This window comes from Pieris napi, chromosome 16 (assembly GCF_905475465.1).
Source record: "Pieris napi chromosome 16, ilPieNapi1.2, whole genome shotgun sequence".
Taxonomy (NCBI): Eukaryota; Metazoa; Arthropoda; class Insecta; order Lepidoptera; family Pieridae; genus Pieris; species Pieris napi.
In genome coordinates, this window is record NC_062249.1 from 2,137,798 (window position 1) to 2,159,219 (window position 21,422).

General features: G+C 34.0%; 2 protein-coding genes across 2 annotated transcripts; both read right to left on the reverse strand.

Annotated features, from left to right (window-relative positions):
* Positions 1-78: 78 nt before the first annotated feature.
* LOC125057122 (beta-1,3-glucan-binding protein-like) lies at positions 79-14,144 on the reverse strand. Its single transcript, XM_047660602.1, has 9 exons — positions 13,992-14,144; positions 12,454-12,750; positions 10,536-10,696; positions 9,384-9,535; positions 5,981-6,135; positions 2,870-2,988; positions 2,050-2,176; positions 475-623; positions 79-300 (listed from the first exon to the last, which is right to left on the reverse strand). The coding sequence occupies exons 1-9, from the start codon at positions 14,119-14,121 to the stop codon at positions 100-102; spliced, it is 1,491 nt and encodes a 496-aa protein (XP_047516558.1). The 5' UTR covers positions 14,122-14,144; the 3' UTR covers positions 79-99.
* Positions 14,145-15,237: 1,093 nt separating this feature from the next.
* On the reverse strand, positions 15,238-21,100 carry LOC125057123 (beta-1,3-glucan-binding protein-like). The gene is made up of 9 exons (XM_047660603.1): positions 20,961-21,100; positions 20,202-20,465; positions 19,486-19,667; positions 18,592-18,740; positions 18,116-18,264; positions 17,675-17,793; positions 17,284-17,410; positions 16,229-16,374; positions 15,238-15,454 (listed from the first exon to the last, which is right to left on the reverse strand). The coding sequence occupies exons 1-9, from the start codon at positions 21,097-21,099 to the stop codon at positions 15,260-15,262; spliced, it is 1,470 nt and encodes a 489-aa protein (XP_047516559.1). The 5' UTR covers position 21,100; the 3' UTR covers positions 15,238-15,259.
* Between the last annotated feature and the right edge of the window lie 322 nt (positions 21,101-21,422).

Here is a 21,422-nt window from a genome sequence, read left to right on the forward strand (position 1 = left end):
GTATTTTATACCGAATATACATTTTTTTAATGAAAAAAAATGCCAATATAAGCAGTTTAAATAACAAAACAAATTAAATCCTTGTTGCGTATTTTCAAATTACAAAGCGACAACTTTTACATAGTCGACAAGCAGATCTGGTGTGCTCCAGGTTGGGTACCAGTTCTCCTTATCTTGCCAGAAAGAGAATCCAGCTTTTCGACCCCTGTTCCTCCAAGGCTTAGGTATTTTATCTCCCGTTGATAAACCATCAGCGAACTCCACAATACCACCGACAGCTACTCCCAATGTTATATAGAACTAAAAAATTTATATAAAATTAGTAATCATACTATATAAGTACCCCGTACTAGTGTTTATGTACGACGTATACATAAACACTAGTACGTAGTAGTTCAGTAGGTAGTACATTACGTTATAAACTTAATTGATTTTGTTTACAATACATTATAAAAAACAGTTATTAAAACCAACATGATCATCAAATGGTGCCATGATACCACCATTATTGAGGAGCTCAAACCAGTCTCCTCTGCATGAAGCTGGAAGCCAGGATCTCAGGCCAGTGGCTCCAGGCATATAGCGCCCCCACTCCTCACCGTCTACTTTTAGTACTATTTCATCTGAAATAAAAGTTCGAAGAGAATGTTCTCAAAAATAAATAATTAAAACCCGTTTCATTTCCCACTGTTTCTATATAGTATAAGATCCCGCTATACAACGACCTTCACCGAGATGCTTATTTAATGAAACTTATTTTATATTTAATTTAATATGTCAATAAATATAATCCATATGGGTTGCCTAGCAAATTTCAGTCCAGAGTATGTTTAATTAATATTTAAAAAAAAAAATGTTTTATAATTTGCATGTAGTACATTTTTTGAACTTTTTTCAATCAATATTTTTAATCAGGGTAGTATTATATATGTATCACTATAACCTTCTTTTATACTAAAGATGTATATATACTTTAGTGTCACATAAAAAATTTACACATAAATAATTAATTGATTAAAAACAACCTAACGTTTGCATATTCTATGGGCTTCATACGTTCGATTGGTATAGAATTTATCTAATAATCATACCGGTGAAATGTTTAAAAAAATATATTTTTTTTAAATTAATTAAACATACTCTGGACTGAAATTTGCTAGGCAACCCATATGGATTTTATTTATTGACATATTAAATTATATATAAAATAAGTTTCATTAAATAAGCATCTCGGTGAAGGTCGTTGTATAGCGGGATCTTAGACCAATAACAACAATAAATTTGGTTTCGTTTTTTATAAGACGGCAAAATGTATAGGCGTCGTAAAGAAACTAGGGAAAGAATGTTTAACATAATATAGTAATTTAATTTAATTTATAATATTGATACACTACACATTTAAATCATAAATGTATTGCAATTATCAGGAAATGTTATGATCGAGTCAATAGACCATTGATTTTTATTTGGTTAATAATTGAGATTCATTATTACTTTTAAGAACCATCATTTAATTTGATTAGATATGTTTTGTATTATTTAATTGTTTCACAGTTTGTTACATAATAAGAAATAAAATTAAGAATATTGTTAACAACTTAAATAATATCCGATTATAATTCGTGTCTTTTGTGCTCGCACTGTACCTCTTTTAAAATAGCAAATCATCAATCAAGGCTTATTTTAAAACAAATATCGCAAATTAATTAGAAGTAGCCTGTCTAGCACTAATCCATTTTATCAACTAGATATTAGTTAACTTTATAGTAAGCCTTTTTATACAGCTTTTCTTTAATGCATTTCTGAAATTTATTAAAAGGCAGAGATAAAAGAGCCTCTGGGATTTTATTAAAGAAATCCCTTTTCAAAAAAATAATTACTAACTTTAGATAGTCTAGTACGGGAAAATTGCAGCCTACGTTTGTTCCTAGTATCGATAGAGGGACGATATTTTTCCGAAAAACCCTAACGTAAATAGGTATACCTACCTTTTTACGGTTAAACTGGCATTTATACTTGTGGCTAGAAAAAACCGTACGGTAAAATTACCTGGAGACCACGTAAGTGAATATTCGTGGAATTCATCGCCCCAAAACTGGTCACCCTCAATCTTATTATGATAAAACTCAAGCGCACTACGACATCTTGAATTGAGAATTGGTCCTCCGATCAGCCACTGAAACATATTTAAGAAGCAAAGTAGGATATGCGTCAAATATAAAATAAAGCCTATTCTTAATATTATAAAGAGGAATTTTACGTTTTTGTTACCAATAAACTCAAAAACTACTGGATTTAAAACAATTCTTCTCTTCCGTTCTACGCCCTTGATTTGAGAACGGGCAGATAATGTAAAATTAGAAGCATTAAATGTTTATTTCTTTTTTGATGTTCATAAGTGTACATTGTGTTACCTATATGAATAAATGATTTGACTTTTTGACTACAACTAAATAAGTATAAACTAGTATTGTCTTTGATTAACATAACTGTTATTACACATTTAAAGAAAAACGCTTTTTACCGGATTAACGTTATGTATTATTATAAATTTACAACTATTTGACATAATTTTAATTTTTGCCAAAACCCTCCATCTTTTAGTCGATACCAACTCCGGGGAAATAAATACAGATAATGCAACTTTCTCTGCAGCTGTGTCATACTTTTTGACATTCAACATCTTTTGTCTTCAGTCACCGTGACCACGCACGCTGTAAAGCACGCGAAACGTCGGATAAATTTAAAGTTATGTCAAATAGTTGTAAATTTATAATAATACATAACTTTAATCCGGTAAAAAGCGTTTTTCTTTGAAAGTATAAACTACTATGAATTTTGACTCGAAAAAGATAAATAAAAATTGTACATTATTACTATATCGCTCGTTGTCCACATCAGTATTCCCTCTTGCCATGGCAACTTTCAGCACACCTGAAGCGTAGTTCAGACTGCCATATTTCTTTGAAAGTGGTTCCAGCAGGATCTCTGAAAATAATAATAAATTATTAAAGACGACTCATTGGTCTAGTGGTTAGTACCCCTGACTGCGAATCCATGGGTCCCGGGTCCGATCCCCGGCTGAGACGAACATCGATGTGATGAGCATTTGGTGTTGTGCTTAGGTCTTGGGTGTTTAAATATGTATTTATATGTCTATCTATCTATAATATGTATGTATATCCGTTGCCTAGTACCCATAATACAAGCTTCACCAGCTTAGCATGGGATTAGGTCAATTGGTGTGAATTGTCTTTAAAAAAAAAATCTCAAATTAAATTCTAAATAATATGTATGTTTTTGGACGGTAAATTATCCCCTTAGTGACGAATTTGACGCCTGCTTTGTGACTAAAAATATCACTTCAAAAGTTTTACATGTGTATGAAATAGTAGTCGATCATGGAATCGTTTTTCAATTAATTTTTTACTAAAACGTAAACCATTAACAAAAAACGGATCGATTCGATTCTCAATATGTTTTAAATAGTATTGAAAAAAGAACAGGACAAAAGCACCGAAAACTGACGAGCGTGTATTATACAATATTAGGAGTGTCTAAATGATTATAGTTTTATGTTCAACCAATAGATGTCGTCTGTGGAATCTTGAATCGCGATATTGTTTTGATTTAAGAACAGTATAAGTTTTTCGTTGTATTTTGTATTAAATATCTCAATTCTCAGCCTTGGAAATGTAGTGGTACTTGTTCAAGGAGAGTAGCAGAAGCAAGAGATGTACATAAGAATCTTGGCAAGGAGGTCTATGATGTCTGCCTACCCTTGTAGAAAACCGACTTGACTTATAAATAAATCCAATACACAAAACAATGGTTTTTCTTCTGATTCAAACAATATAATTTCATCGCTCCTATAAAATTAATATCACAATATAAAGAGGATTATTTATTTATTAGAAAGCTATTTGCCATTTTCAAAATTATACCTATACAAGATAAAGTGCAGCTAGGATAATTAAATAAAATCTACTTTACCGAAAATAAGGTATACAATTAAAACTATTAAAAAACTAATTTCTATTACCCAAATACAATAATCTATTTGGGAAAAAAACACGAGACTATCTTATTCCAAATTTAATAAACTCGCTAGCAGCACTTCTTATATTGGCGCGTCTAAACGGGCCATGTTTTGCTGCAATTGATGGCTGCACTGTTGTTGTCCGGCCATTAGAAAAATATTTTAATGCAGCTGATGGCCGAATAATCTATGGCTGGGCAATGTGTTGCAATATGTCTGCAATAGTATGGCCCATGATGCAGACTCCTAAACGGGCTACACAAACCGGCAACCATGGCTGACGAAATCACACTTGTCCCAGCAACTTATATTGTTTTAAAAAAGAAACAGAAAAAGAAGAGATTGTGGATTCGACCTTACTTAAATAGGCGTGAAACTGTAGACAATTTGAGTCTAGAAATAAGTCTTGATAATAAATTATTCAAGAACTAGAATGTCAAAAGCAGTAATTTTTACGTAGTAATCTAACGTCAAATACAGCTGATCGCAAAACACAGAATAAAGCAACAGGCACACTTCACTCAAAGCAAACGTCATGTCGCGTAGAAAAGGATACACTATGCCATAACAAAGAGAGTGACTGAAACAACAAGAGAACTGACTGTGCAATATTGCAGTTGAATTCGATAGCCTAGCAATCGTCCGGCCACCCATCGGGGCAACATCGGCCATATGTGGCTATACAAAACATGTTTGGCTATATGGCCGGGACATTACTGCAATATTGCATAGTGTGGCTGCTATTGTTTGCAATGTTGCCGGCCACAGTGTTGCAGCCATCAATTGCAGCAAAACATGGCCCGTTTAGACGCGCCACTAATATAACAAGAAACAATATTAAATTTAAATTGAAATATTATTACATCAATCAAACAATTACAAATTATGCATGACAAAAATTATGCTAATCAAACATCATCTTCATTTAATTCTTATTCGAATATAGGAATACATCCTGTATTCGAATGAGAATTCTCGTCAAGAACAGGTTTCTTGCATCGTCTAACTGGGGTGGGTCAATTTTAATGGTTGAATAGGCAAAATATTATAGTGTGTAATGTATATGTTAGTTATTTAAATATGTTCGGCGTCCTGGTTTACAGAAAAACCGTGTCCAGTTTGTGTTTCTACCACACCAACCTCTTTTCTATTTAAGATATATATGTCACCGTAAAATTGTAAACACCGTTAGATTGTAATATATCTCGCGAGATTATAAACTGTCGAAAGATTGTGAACCTCAGCTTACTGCTTACAATTTAACATATTATTATTCGGTAGATTGTACTACACTAACTTAGTTATCATTCAAACTTCTTTGGTCAATTACAGATTAATTTTACCTTCCAACAATTTCATATAACTACCGAATAATAATACGTTAAATTGTAAGCAGTTCGTTGAGGTTCACAATCTTTCGACAGTTTATAATCTCGCGAGATATATTACAATCTAACGGTGTTTACAATTTTACGGTGACATATATATCTTAAATAGAAAAGAGGTTGGTGTGGTAGAAACACAAACTGGACACGGTTTTTCTGTAAACCAGGACGCCGAACATATTTAAATAACTAACATATACATTACACACTATAATATTTTGCCTATTCAACCATTAAAATTGACCCACCCCAGTTAGACGATGCAAGAAACCTGTTCTTGACGAGAATTCTCATTCGAATACAGGATGTATTCCTATATTCGAATAAGAATTAAATGAAGATGATGTTTGATTAGCATAATTTTTGTCATGCATAATTTGTAATTGTTTGATTGATGTAATAATATTTCAATTTAAATTTAATATTGTTTCTTGTTATATTAGTGGCGCGTCTAAACGGGCCATGTTTTGCTGCAATCTAACGGTGTTTACAATTTTACGTTAACATATACAATAAATAAATAAATGTAATATGATGTCTGTATCCAAGAATATACCTGGATATAACCAGTCGCCTTGCGGGAGCTTTGCTCGGACGTGTATCGTCCCGTAGGTGAAGGCAAATCTTGCGCTGGTAACACGGCCGCTTACGACAGGAGGCACGATGTCCACGCCGATAGACGACATGGAACAAGTGCGTAGCTCTGTACAGCTGAAAACAAAGTTAATATCATTATTAAAGTTAACGGGCACTTAAACCGTTTAGTTAAGAATTAGCTTAAATCAATCGAAAATAATTTAAAAAATCGAAGATTAAATGTACCTGATATTTACTGTTTGATATTTAATGAATTATAATATACCAGTAGACTCGGCCAAGCGTTGCAGTGGCTAAGACTTTTGTTATATTACATAGTAGTAAACTATTCAAGAGAAAAGGCAGGAGAATACCAATCCACCATGCTTTTTAGGAGGTTATGCCATTAAATTGTAGCTTATTTGAAACGTTGGTAATTATTTTGATAAGGATCAATACCTAGGTACGAATAAAGAGCCTTTTCTAGCGGTGGTACTTTAATAAAAAAATTAATAAAAGGACGCTTATTGTGACGTAACTATAATAGATAGAGGCATGCTATCGCGACATTTTTTATAGATAGTGATGTATCCTGGAAAATTGTAATACATCATTTTGTTATATCATTAATAGTTTTCGAGGCGCACACGATTGAAGGAAGTTTTTTGTTTATTTTTTTTTTACACCTTGGGTTAGATTATTCATGATTATTCATAGCATAGATTAACATAGCCTATGTCACTCGGGAATGGTGTAGGTTGCCAACGGTGAAAGAATCGGTCCAGTAGTTTCGGAGCTTATTCATTTCAAACAAACAAAAAATCAAACCTTTCCTCTTTATAATATTAGTATAGATATATATTATATATACATATATAATATCTATATCTATTTCCTAATTCTATAGTTAAAAATTATATACAATGAAAAACAATTATACTAAACATATAGCCAATGATGATGTTCAAACAATTACGAAAGGAATAAATCAATAAAAATGACTACATACGTAATTCGGCTGTGTTGTGTGATGATTTGAGAGTGAGTGTACATGAGGTCGTATGATTTTCATTTGGAATATGATTTTTTTAATTCCGCAAAGTAAGTATGTCAAAGAATGTCCTTTTTCAAATCTGTTCGCTTCAATCTTTTAACATTAATTCTATCAAAATTGTTAAGGAATACAAGTGTAACATTTTTAGAAATAGACCAGTGCAGATAGCCTTTAAAATAAATAAAAAGTGAAAAAAATTACAGTAGGATGAAACCCATTAGAAAAGGAGGGGAATATGATCAAAATGAAAGGAAAAATAAATTACGGTCGATCTGAGGTCGGGAAGGGAAGGGGGGGGAGTTTTAAGGGTAAAAAACGGTTTATCTCGATTTCCGGCAAAACTAAAAGTCCTATCGAAGAAAACTAAATGGCAAAGTTGTAGGCAATAAAAAGATCTACAACTTTTGTATTCACACATTTTTCACATAACCTCAAAATTTAGGTGAAAAATTCAAAAAACCAACTTTTTGGTTTTTTATTTCTATCTTTTACAAAAATTTATTTTTTTAAACGAAATTTGGTGAAAACTTACCTTATTATGTCCCAAATATACTGTAATTTATTTGATTAAAAATATTTATTTTTTCACCTTATTTTGAATTAATATCGAAGAAACACCCTAATTTTCAATCGAAAATTCTGACGTCGAAATTTCAGCTTTTTTCAAAAAGTTGATGTGCTTTCAATGCGTTGAAATCTCTACTTTCCTATGGTAAAAATATATTTATATTACCATAGTAAATCTTCTCGGAAAATGCAAAAAATCGTATGCAGTAACGCCCAGACCTGTCATCCCCTTTCCTACTTCTCTATGAAATACGAAAATTTTAGCCCATCTAAAGGCTAAAATTTTTTTTTAGGTCACTCAGGTATATATAAGTTATCTTAAAATAGCAATAAATAGGCATCTAATTATAATTTAAAGAAGATTCATAGAGAAGTAGGGAAGGGGATGACGGGTCTGGGCGTTACTACATAAGATTTTTTGCATTTTCCAAGAAGATTTACTATGGTATTATATATATATTTTTTTACCATAGGAAAGTAGAGATTTCAACGCACTGAAAGCACATCAACTTTTTGAAAAAAGCTGAAATTTTGACGTCAGAATTTTCGATTGAAAATTAGGGTGTTTTTTCGATATTAATTCAAAATAAGGTGAAAAAATAAATATTTTTAATCAAATAAATTACAGTATATTTGGGACATAATAAGGTAAGTTTTCACCAAATTTCGTTTAAAAAAATAAATTTTTGTAAAAGATAGAAATAAAAAACCAAAAAGTTGGTTTTTTGAATTTTTCACAGAAATTTTGAGGTTATGTGAAAAATGTGTGAATACAAAAGTTGTAGATCTTTTTATGACCTACAACTTTGCCATTTAGTTTTCTTCGATAGGACTTTTAGTTTTGCCGGAAATCGAGATAAACCGTTTTTTACCCTTAAAACTCCCCCCCCCTTCCCTTCCCGACCTCAGATCGACCGTAATTTATTTTTCCTTTCATTTTGATCATATTCCCCTCCTTTTCTAATGGGTTACATCCTACTGTAATTTATTTTGGTTTCAAAAATTATCGGCACTGGTCTAAAAGCCCATGGTATGCAGATTTTAACGGAATTATACAATTTGAGGTTTTATGGATAATATTTATATAAAAGAGAATTAACAGTAAGTGAGTGAAAAAAACAGTGTGTGTACTTAAGTACACGCTTTACAAGTTATACTTCTTTGGCGTATGGAAAAAAAAAAGTAAAATGCAGTAGTGATTAACGATAAATATTAAAATTAATCAATAAAAATATTATTAGTAAATAGTAAATACTATCACCGTCGTATATGGAATTGATTTAATAAAAACACCAAATTAATATTTATTTATTCACACTGTTTAATTGTACTGTTACGAAACACGTGTTCTAAATATAAAAATACTAAAATATACAATTTGAACATAGTTATTATCGATTTTCATACCATCTAGAACTAACCTTAACTAACTAACCCTTGTATGTATATGTGAGAGAAGAAATAAAGATTATTATTATTATTATTATTATTACTAACTTCATTCTGTTAATTGTGTGTAACGGTGCGCGCGCATCGTAAAATTTCACTCTCATCAATTTTTCATAACGCGCCTAAAGAAGTATAACTTCAAAAAGACAGTTTTTGATCTTCGTAGAGACTTTTGACAGTTGTCGATGTTTTTTATTTTTCATTATTGCGCAGCTCCCTCTTCAAGGTACAATACAACTTTATTGATAATCTTATTTACTCTATTTATCTATAAGGAATAAATATTTTGTTTAGTTCTTAACTAAGGACATACCCACTGGTAAGATCAAGAGTTCCAGATAAAATGGATTTATTCTGCCTTTGGAAAAGGTCCTGTTGTAGTTTAGGTGAAATTCGTAAATTACCATTCTCAACTACTACTGTTGGGTTACTCTGCAATCGCTGATAGGAAACGAAGGGGTGTTCCTGAAAGTAAGCGTACTAGTAGGCAACATACATTTCTATCTGTTTCATGAATAATTTTATTAATATGCAAAGCTGCATACAAGCTTCTTAAAACTAATCCTCAGCGTTTTAACTTTATTTGTTACCATATAATTTGTTAGTCACTTTGAGATCAAAGTTTCAATAAACGTCGTGTTATTTAGTACTTCTACATATTCTCGAAGCCTTGTTGTATGTACAAAAAAATAAAAACTTATAGATTTTAAAACAAATGGTGACTTTCACCAGTATAATACGCGAAATAGAACTAATTTGAGTGTACAACCAACCAGGCATCACCAACCAGGAAGATAAACCACTCCTTATATGGAAATTGTATTCATTTTTACAATAAACTCCGAAGCGAAATTAGAGAATTATCACTAAATAAATTCAAAGCCCTCGTTAAACGTAAATTAATCAATAAAGCTTTTTATAAATTTGACGAATACTTAAACGATCCTAATCCTTGGGATTGATTTGCTCCAGTTCAAACAATTTGTATGACTCAATACTTGGCGATTAAAAAGAGCGGCGGAAAGTTTCTTGCCAGTTCTTCTTACCCGCTCTACGCCCTTGACTTGCGAACTAGTAGTAAATGTAAATGTACAATTAATTTAACTTCTTTTGGACACTTATGAACGTGTACTTGTTTACCCATGAATAAAGATATTTTGAGTTTGAGTTAGTATGTTTGGTGCTCTTACTGTTTTGGGCTATTGCAACAGCGGCTACATCCGAGATTAAAACCCAAGAACTTATGAAATTGGAGATACTTTCCACTAGAACAATGCAATCTTCAAGGCAAGAGATGGGTTGGTAGAAGGAAGAAGTCGTGGTTGCGGAACGTACAGGACCAGCATCTGGTCACTAAGGAACTGTTTAGACTAGCGAATGATATCCGGCAATTGATGTTGTTACCAGTCAACTTTTAGAATTAAAGTGGCATCTGATGAAGCCTAGAAAAATGGTATATACTTACTGGATGGTCGATAGGAATGTAATGAGCGATCTGCCATAAGTCTTCTCGAAAAGTGTCAAAATTGTCCTCAAATATGGTTTCACCAGCGCACACGCGTTTTCCGCGAACTTTCGTTACTGTTTCTCGACATTCCGGGCCCCGTGCTGACGGGTCTACCAGAGCTATAAATGAATTAAAAAGCTTGTTGATGCCTAGAGCTGTCATTTTCTAACATGAAGAGGTCACGAAACTGGTTGGTATATGAATAGATTTTTCTTTCTTTGTATTTAATTGCTTATAAAGGAAAGCATCATAAATATACCTACTGATAATTTTGCGTTAAGATTGAGAAATCAGAAAAATTCTCGTCATCTGCTTGCCTGTCTCATTTCAACACCGAGCCGTATGAATTTAAAATTTCATCAACATCACCTTGATGGCTGGAAGTCGTCCACAGTCCGTTTCACAAGGCATTTTCTTTTGCGAACTGTGGAATCGACTCCCAGTGGGGGTCATCCCTGAGAGATACGACCTACAACTATCCAAAATTCGAGTGTACTCCTCCCTCAAAGGCCGGCAACGCATCCACTAGAAATGGTCTATGGGCTGTGATGACTGCCCTTTTTGGGCGCCGCAGACTCGTTGGCCCCTACTATATATATGTCACCGTAAAATTGTAAACACCGTTAGATTGTAATCTATCTCGCGAGATTATAAACTGTCGAAAGATTGTGAACCTCAACGAACTGCTTACAATTTAACGTATTATTATTCGGTAGTTATATGAAATTGTTGGGAAGTAAAATTAATCTGTAATTGACCAAAGAAGTTTGAATGATAACTAAGTTAGTGTAGTACAATCTACCGAATAATAATACGTTAAATTGTAAGCAGTTCGTTGAGGTTCACAATCTTTCGACAGTTTATAATCTCGCGAGATAGATTACAATCTAACGGTGTTTACAATTTTACGTTAACATATATAAAAAAACATCTTTATCGTACAGTAGTCTTACTAAGTCGAGACTCGTAGTAAGGTGCTGTATCGATAAGATTCTGAAACGAGACTTCCGCAAACGCCCTTATGTCAGAATGCAATACGTTTCACAATAATTCTCTTTTCGGAATACCCTTGGATCTTAGACGATTTGTGCCAGGCACCTGATCTCACCGTTGTATTTCCGAACTAATTCGACTTAGGGTCCTTCAAGAGCGTACCAATTCTCAAAAGGCCAGCACTTTCGAGCCCTCTGGCAATGTGAGTGTCTATGGGCGGCGGTACTTAACATCAGATGAATCTCCTGCTCGTTGGCCCCTTAAAAAAACTAATAAAACAGTCATCGTAATGTAAGAGCAATAGCAAAGTTGTATCTTAGAAAACGCACATAAAGTTTTCGTACTTTTTAAAATGTATATATCGGATATAATTTAATAACATTAAAGTCAAATTAGTTCAAAACGTTATATAGTTTATTTGATTAGCCAATATTAATAGATCTACAAAGTAACAGACTTTTTGATAGTCTTAGTAATAATGACTGAAGTTATTATTATTATCAGTGCAATTTTTTTTTAAATACAATTCACACCAATTGACCGAGTCCCATGATACGCTGGTGAAGCTTTATGGGTACTAGGCAACGGATATACATGCATATTATAGATAGATATACTTATAAATGCATATTTAAACACCCAAGACCTAAGCACAACTCCAAATGCTCATCACATCGATGTTCGTCTCAGCCGGGGATCGAACCCGGGACCCATGGATTCGCAGTCAGGGGTACTAACCACTAGACCAATGAGTCGTCAAACATTACAACATTATATATGTAATGTATTAGGCATTCAGTAGGTATTTAAGTTGTGTAGTATGTTTATTACTAATTTCGATATATATTTTTTATTATTAAAAATACTTAAATTGTTTACTTACAGATGACATTATATAACCGATTCGTATTGGCGTATCCCGGTAAAGTAAAGTTTGCAATACCATCACTGTTCGGTTGTCCCACTTCCCCATGCCCCGTCGAGACAAATATGTGGTAAACAATCCTTTGGTTAACTTTTATCTCTACAAATGGATCTTGGAACAACCATCCCCCTGTCTCCGTTTTCGCCCCAAACCCCCATATGGGACGGACAATGTTGCTTTGCGCAATTGATGCATTCTCCTTGTAAAGCAGGCCGTCGAATAGAAATGATGTTATTGGTAAATGATCTGCATTTTCTGTAAATTTTTAAGTATGTCAAAACAAACACGAATTTATTTATTTACTAAAACTTCGTTGCAGTAACACAGAACGATCTCTACCAGGCTCACTGTGAGAAAAATATATCTAAGCACGTGGTGCAAATCTTTATAAGACATAAAATTACTTGTTTCTACGTTAATTACTTTGCACGATTACTGACAAATGCGTGCACTGACTGGACAGGTCCACTCAATCTGTGTGGTTCTTTCCTCAAAAGACCATTTCTGACTGCAACCTACATGGTCTTCACATGATCTGACCAAGATTATGTCTGGACTTTAAAAGAGACTGTGACCTCTGAGTTTGTTTCGGCGTTTCTTCTCAGAGTAGTCAGATAGAAAACGTCGAACTCATCTAGTTTAAAAAAAAATGCTTGACGTGTAAAAGTGTTTGTACAAACCTACATATAGAAAATAAATCATTTATCATTTACTTAGACAGAATTAAAGAATCAAACATATACATAAAAAGGACACATGAAGGAGAAAAAAAACACATGAATGATGATAATTTGTAAATGGTGTTTCAGTATTTTTTACTTTGCGAAGGTTTCTGGACCAAATAATCAAAATAAATTGAATCCTTTCATTCTTATTGAAACTTGAGTTGATACAACGTAAAAAAAATGACTTTATTCAGAGCAAAAGCTATTGTATATAAAAGGTCAATTACAGTACATAATTGGTGAAGAAATAAAAATGCGCCAAGGTTAATGGATATTCAACTCTCAGGTTATCGAACCCAGACCAGATATTTATCTCTAAACAACTCTCTATCTAAAAGCTGAGTGAAACGGGGGCGTTAAAAGTGCCAGCTAAGAATGGCACAGAGAAGTGCAAAAGTGAAGTTAAATCTTACTCATAAAAATATTATAAACTAGGGGTCTGTCCCGGCTGGCTGAACACTTGTTTTATGCGAGTAATATGTATTCTATGCCCTATGTTCTTCAGGTATAATGTACGATTCTAGAAGTGAAAGAATTTTTCAAAGAAGTTTTGGAACCTATTCAAACAATACAATCTTTATAATTAATAGACAATAGGTGCTTCAATAACAGATAAAATCAGGTGCAACTTATAAAAACTACTTGTTAATTAACGTGATTATTTTGACTGTATATCAAAGAATAAAATACCGTATTATGAATTGTATAAAATCATTTGTAAAATCAACTAGACAACTGTTTTTAACAATCCTATATCTGAAATAAACTTACCAGGTAAAAACACTTTTATGCCCTTAGGTTTGAGTACCTGTATTGTTACTTCGGGTATCACATTTTGTGCATAAATAAATGAAAATATTTGTATAAATAATAACACACTAGCTATATTTATCAATGACATTTTGTTACTGAACACCAATCAAACTGGTCTAGCGAATCTTCAAGGTAAGGTTACGGTAATAAGAATCGCGATTTTTAATATATTGATTCACATATTCTTAGGCAATTAGGAGTCTATCAGCCTGAAACCTATAATATTTCACGTTATAAAATAGAGCTTACGGGTTATGCAATAACCAGGTAAAACACAGAGGTGATTCAAGTTTTGTAAATCATTACATGCTTATAAAATTGGCAGTTGATTCAACGCATATAGAAGATATGCACTAAAGGTAAAGGTAAAAAAAAGGTAAAGGTAAAAACATATTAGGATCCGATCTGTACTGCGTGGAATGTCACTAAAGACTGTCTTCGCCGTATTCTGGGTATCTACTGGCCCGAGATCTCTAACGAGCTCTTTTGGAGCTGAGAAACTCCGATTAGCCAGTAGATCAAGCGACGTGGAAATGGTACATTCCGAAGAGATTCGAATTATATCCCCAAGCCGGCGCTAGATTGGAATCCGCAAGGAAAGTGGAAGCGTGGCCGACCCAAGCAAACCTGGCGTCGTACAAGTTGCAGATGAGACAAAGAGAATAGAAGAGGAGGGAAAGACTTGGAGCGAGGTGAAATACTAGGCTCAAGACCGAACGTGATGGAGACTCAGTGTGGACGCCCTCTACACCATCTCGGGGTACAGGACATTAAGTCAAGTAAGTAACTAAAGGTTGATTTTAATTCAGTTCAAGCTAATGGTCTGAACGACACAAAAATGAATTTCATACAAACCAGGATTTCCAATGAACTTCAGTTTAGAGAAAGAAAAACAGTATATATGTTTGTTCAAATCGCTTCAGCTTGTGCACTTTGACACCTTAATCGAGACTGTAATATTCTCGGTTGACCTCAGATAACTTTATCCGTGTTTGAGCTTAGTATTCGCAGACCAAAAGGAAACATAATAGCTACTAATTTGTATTACTTTATGTATTTTTAATTTTGGATGGACAATTCGTTGCGTTCCCAGAATCAACCATGGCAAACAAGTAGATGTATTGTAGCTTACACAGAGTAACCTAGAAAATGTAGTCAAAAATCTATGACTTTGAGACAATTTTCTTGTGGTGATTAAAAAGCATATAAATAATCATATTTATTTTTCATATAGCAACAATTTTCACATAGTCCACAGAAAGTACTGGCTGGGTCCAGGTTGGGAGCCAATCCAACTTAGCGTTCCAGAAGTCCCGAGCCGCTCTGGAGTCGCTGTTCTTCCACGGCTTCCCGTAGCTTGCTACAACATTGTCCGGAAATTCGAACGTGCCCCCAACTGCTACGCCAAGACTTAAATAGAACTGAAAATTACGAGTTTTGTGTGATCTTATTCAATGAAACCAGGAAAATTTGTATACCAATAAAATTAGTTCTTTTTTTATGTAAATTTCAGACAGGAGACTCTCCAGATGTTAAGTGATAAGCCCATGGTCACTCACAATGCCAGAAGGCTCGCAAGTGCGTTGCTGGCCTTTTAAGAAGTTTCGTACCAATACGAATTGTTCTATACAATGTATTCAAAGGCAACAACCAACTTTATGTGTCAGGAGACTTTGGCCGTTCACCTACGTAAAGAATTACTAATGTGCTATAATATAATTATAAACATTCAGATTGAAAAAAAAAGTCACCACATAGCAATATAAAAATAGGCATGAAAATGTCATATTAATTATCATGATATAATAATAATAAGAACAGTTAGTAAAATTATAATTGTTGTCGAAACTTATAGTCTAAATACTCTCCCGCGCTATAAAGGCACCTTGCTTGCCAGTGATCTGTAACTTCTGGGAAGGTGATTAAATAGTTTGATAACCATGGCGTAACAATACAACGTGGGGCAACATGCTGGCACACACAGCCGTCCTAGATCCCTCGGTAGACACGGGTAAGTTTCTTTAAATGTTTTGAATAATTTTTAAGCATTTTTACAGCACTGCTTCTAGGATATATAAACTAAATATATATACTATAACCTTATAGGTTTCAATTAAAATAATTTCCACCCCAAAGCTTCAAATGACAACACTTTCTAACATACTTAACGGTTGCAGTTATTTTTAGTTTCTTACATGCTGATCGAATGGCGCAATCTTGGGTCCTGCCAGTAAAGTATACCAGTCTTGTCTACAGACTTTTGGAAGCCATGACCTGAGACCAGACGAACCAGGTGTGTATGTGACCCATGGCGTGCCGTCTATTGATAGCTGGATTTGGCCTGCAAAAATGTAAGAATAACTAAAAAAAACTTCGTAACGTTCTAACAAAATATTAACGTTCATTTCACTGTTAATTTCTTGTGAAGTGAGTAACCTAACATTAGGTTACATAAATATTTTCGTGAATAATTAGAAGCGCAAACCGAATCATCGCACAGTTGAGGCGAAAATGAGTCCTTTAGTTTTTCCCATACTCATTTATTTATTTATTAACAGCTCAATGGCCAAACTTAGACTAAAAACAATAAACAATACAGTAAAAATAATAAAATACAATTAAGATTTACAGTACAGGGTAGCATTACCCTCTTATCCCCTCCAGATACACTCTTAAAGCACAGTATACCACTCCCATAAGCTTCCCAAACAGGTCGCTCTCCGGTGAAGAGTCGAGAAACCCATTAAGCAGTGAGAGTAACCGGGGAATGGGCGCTTGTTGTCGCTGGACAGTGCGAGCCGAACGCACAGCGAAAAGGTTATGTTTCCGGCAGCGGCAATATTTGTCCGGGACGTATAGCCTCATGATCTCTCCCAGCAAGTATGCGCTTTCATAAATTGTAATATACCATTCTCGTTTCCAAAAATGTTTCCAATAGATCGACTACATTTATATTCAATATAGGTAACATAAGTATCGCTTAGGTTTAAGAACCCTTCCATAAGTCAAGTTAGTTTTTTGTGAGTCTAGCGTCGCAACCCCTAATTCAAGTTTTAAACGATTACAGCCAGTTGACTGCAAGCAAAGAGTTCCATTTAACATTTATTTGAACATCCCTCCATCAACCGCCACCGAACTGTACTAGCGTGAGGCCCAAATTTCATTCATTTCTTAGGAGTCGATTCCCGTTTCAAAAGTAGAAAACTAGGCAAGCTGTCGAGAAGATTGACTTAATATAATAAAATAATACCTGGTTGCCATGTAAGAGAATAGATATGGAAGTCATCACCCCAAGATGAGTTGTCTGTGCGCTGTTTTTTGTAATAATCAAAGACACGTTTGCATTTTGAATTAAGAATTGGTCTGCCTTGTAACACCTGCAATTTTGTTATTCTTAATACTAATACAATTATATCTAGTTTTACAATGTATGATGAAGTTTTAATAATGACCTGCACATACTAAATTTTTATCTCAAAACGCTGTTCTAATTTCAAAGCGAATACGGAAGCTCAAATAAATAAACTAAATTAGTATGAAAAGATATTGTAATTTTTAATACATTATTTCATCCGCTAAACGTACTTTTTGAAAAATAAATGAAGATTTACGATGTAACTTATAATTTCGCTTTCACTTACTTTACTATTATACTTGGTATCATTCAAGTTTCTGTTTCCTCTAGCCATAGCTATTTTAAAAGCTCCAGAAGAGTAGAACATACTACCGTATTTATTTGCTAATGGTTCTAGCAGCATCTCTAAAAAATATATAATAATTTACATTTACTATAGATAAACTTTAAAACTAGACGTTAACTGGGCGCTCATTGGAGATGTTATAGGAAAGAAGACAGAAGAGTAGAGAATTAATAGGTAGTTCTTTACAGCCAGTTGGTGAATTTACTGCCAGGGTTTATGGGATTTTTCTTGTTGTTCTTCAGTATTTGGGATTTTTCTTTGATAAAAATTACATCAATATGTAACTTCGGATCTGTGACAATATACTTGTATCTGCCTAAAATACGCTATGAATTAAGGAAGAGTTCTTAAAGTACATAATATTCTTATATTTATACCTACCTGGGTAAATCCAGTCACCAATAGGCATTTTTGCTCTAATATGAATAGTCCCATATTTAAACGGTACGCGTGATCTCACCCTGCCACTGACAATAGGCGGCAAAATCATAGGCCCCATAGCATGCATAGCGCAGACTCGGCCAGTACATCTAGAAAAAGGATTTATGAAATATAAAGAGAAATCAAGAAAGAAGTATAATTTCAAATAAAAACTCATCTAAATATTAAATAAGGAATTAATGAAAAAGGATGAAAGGGTAACGAAGACACTGCAAGCATGCATACATGAGCCAAATGATAAAGTATGTCACGTAAATGTTCGGAATGGTTACGACATCACAAATAATTCTAGAATAAAATATGACCAACAATTATTTATCTAGATGGCATTGTAGATTATCATATTAATTTAAAACTCTGTTCATAACAAGATAAATGTGTCTAGTAGTAAATCACGCCAAAGTAAACTTATGTACCCACTATAGAGATCTAAAGATCCCTTGTATAAGGACTCCTGATTGTATCCCTGCAGTTCAGTCTGGATCATCGCTTGAATATTGAGAGACCCACCAGAAACATATACAGTCCCACTATCAATATTCTGATATGATACAAATGGATGCTCCTGAAATAAGAAGGAACGGTGACGTGAATGACTTGACATTGTAGCGATACAAGGGTGATTCATAAGTACTATAATCAGTCTGATTGCACTGCACTCCTTAAAAAAGGTACTCTTATGTTACTTTCTATCAAAACGTGTTACCCTGAGATGAAAAGAGACAAATAAGAACTTTAATTAAAACGGTTTTTTATTCAATAAGAGGGCAAACGAGCCTATGGGATGCCCAAAAACGGCAATAATCGCAGTCCATGGACACCTATTTTAGTAGATTTTTGGCTCCCAAGTTGAAGAAGGAGGTTGTTTAAAGAAAGAGTATTTCCTTAAACAATTGGAGGTCGTTTTGGCAGTCCGATCCACAATTCGCTAGTTCGCTTAAGAAAGTGTCTTGTGAAATACGTGGATGACTTCCTGCAATCAAGGTGATGCTGATGAAATTTGATTTTATACGGCTCGTACGGTGGCAGGCATGGAAGAGTTAGCCTAGTAAAGTGTACAGTAATCGGAAGTCGTGCAATTGAACTTCCACTGTGCTGCAATTGAATCTACCAACTATGCGCAACAAAGAGGAAAACCGCATCAAGTTCCGAACCCAAAAATTGACTTAATTGTCCAAGATTATAAAGAGTTATTAAACCTAAGGGATGGATGATTTGTATAATATTAATATTAAAACTATTTCTACAGTGTACTTTCGAAACCGAAATAAATTTCTCCTGAATCCAGGATCAGCACAATATTTTCTTACCGGATGATCCATTGGTATATAATGTTGCACTTCCCATAGTTCTGGGTTCAAGAGATCATCGAAGTGTTCTTCCAATAATACATCACCGGAACACACCTCACCATTAGGTACTTTGGTGAGGCGAAATTCGGAAAGACATTCACGGTTATACACTGGTGGTAGCTCATTTCGCTCATCTAGATCTGAAATATTATGACCAGGAATGAAAAGGAAATTATTCATAATGTTTACTGCCAGTTCTTATCACATTTAGGTCAGAAGAACTGGCACCTCTCCACCACTTTTAATCCCTAAGTTTTTGACGTGACAACGTCTTATTATTCGATGGAGCCGGCTGCACGCACGAAAAAACATGACGCATGCGGCGTTACCTCACTCTGAGGCATTCCAAAGGCTTGAAGTGCAAGCGAGAGCGCGGAATGAGCGACAAAGAGGCACAATCGGCCTCCGCGTTCGGCAGCGTTCGTTCGTTAAAAAATTAACACAATTGTATCTATGCGTACAAATAAATGTAACTTGATCAATTCAATTGTGATTTCCATTTATCTCCTTCTCTATATCCATACAAAATATCTATCAAACAAATAAAATTAAAATTTTCTTTTGAAAAATGCAACCATTCCATCAGTATTTTCTTATGACGTTGTCACGTTCAACTATCGTCAGTAAACCGATTTTTTTGTTTTATTTAATAGAAGGTTTAGAATAATACTTACTTGTTACATTAAAGGTATCAGCTTTAACATAGCCATTACAAAAGAACTGACTGTTACTGTCGCCAGAAGGATCACTAATGAAACTGTTTTTGGTGCAGAAAAATATATCGTATCTTATTACATCATCTATCCTTAATTTAATATCCGGTTTCTCATATACCCAATAGCCCTTTGTTTCGTGAAAAACAAATTCATCCAATCGGTTTTTTTGTACTGTGGAATTAAGCTGGACTTGTATACGAAGAAATTTAATGTTTGCATCTCCTGGAATGAATGTTTTTTAAAATTTATTTTTTTCGCTCAATGAATAAGTATCGCTACACATCGAGGAAATGCTGCCAGCGTTAAAGGTACACTGCCACAGGGACTGAACTTTTGTCTTTGGTTTATTTTTCTATTTATTAAATTATTATTATTATGACTATGTAGGTTAAGTAAATTGTAAATACTGTATGTCTGTATATTTGTGTATTGGATTTAAAAAAAATACAATATGATTTGACACGGCTAAGATATGTACGGCTTAAATAAACATAAATAAATATCTTTGTATTTTTTTTTTAAATAATTTTACTTTTTGTGCTTAACCACCAAAGTACAGCCAGTCTTCTATAATTCCAACATAATTGAGCTCTTTAACTGCTGAATATGTTAGTAAACAAGATTTGGCCTAGAGATTTACCTTATTTCATTATTTCCTTAATTTCGTCATTTTAAGCATCAAAATAAGTTTGTTAACTAAGACAGAAATTTTCATACCTGGCAGATATATTCTAAATCCTTTGGGTTTAAAAGCTTGCACAGTTATTTGTGGTGTAAAGCTGTCTTGCGCGAGCGCAGACAATATAAATATTATGAATAAAGCGATTCGTGTGACGGCCATATTGTGACTGATCATAAACGACGCACGCGCATCTGAGGTCACTTACGATAAGACGGGTTTGTGGTAAAGATTCAATATAGACATAACTTTAACTAGTTTTGAAGTTCAATGTCAGCCTTACTGGAGCAGCATAAAGCGACAGCCATCAAAAGAGTAAGAGAGAGAGTGACTATCACGGAGTAGATAAGAAAAAAAGTGTGAGATGTTGGATATAAAGTGTGTCGGATATCAATTCGACTTTTTTTTTCTTCTTCATGGGTTCTTCAAGAAAATAGCGTACCAATTCCTAAAAGGCCGGCAATGCACTTGCGACATTTCTGGTTGAGTGAGGGTTCATG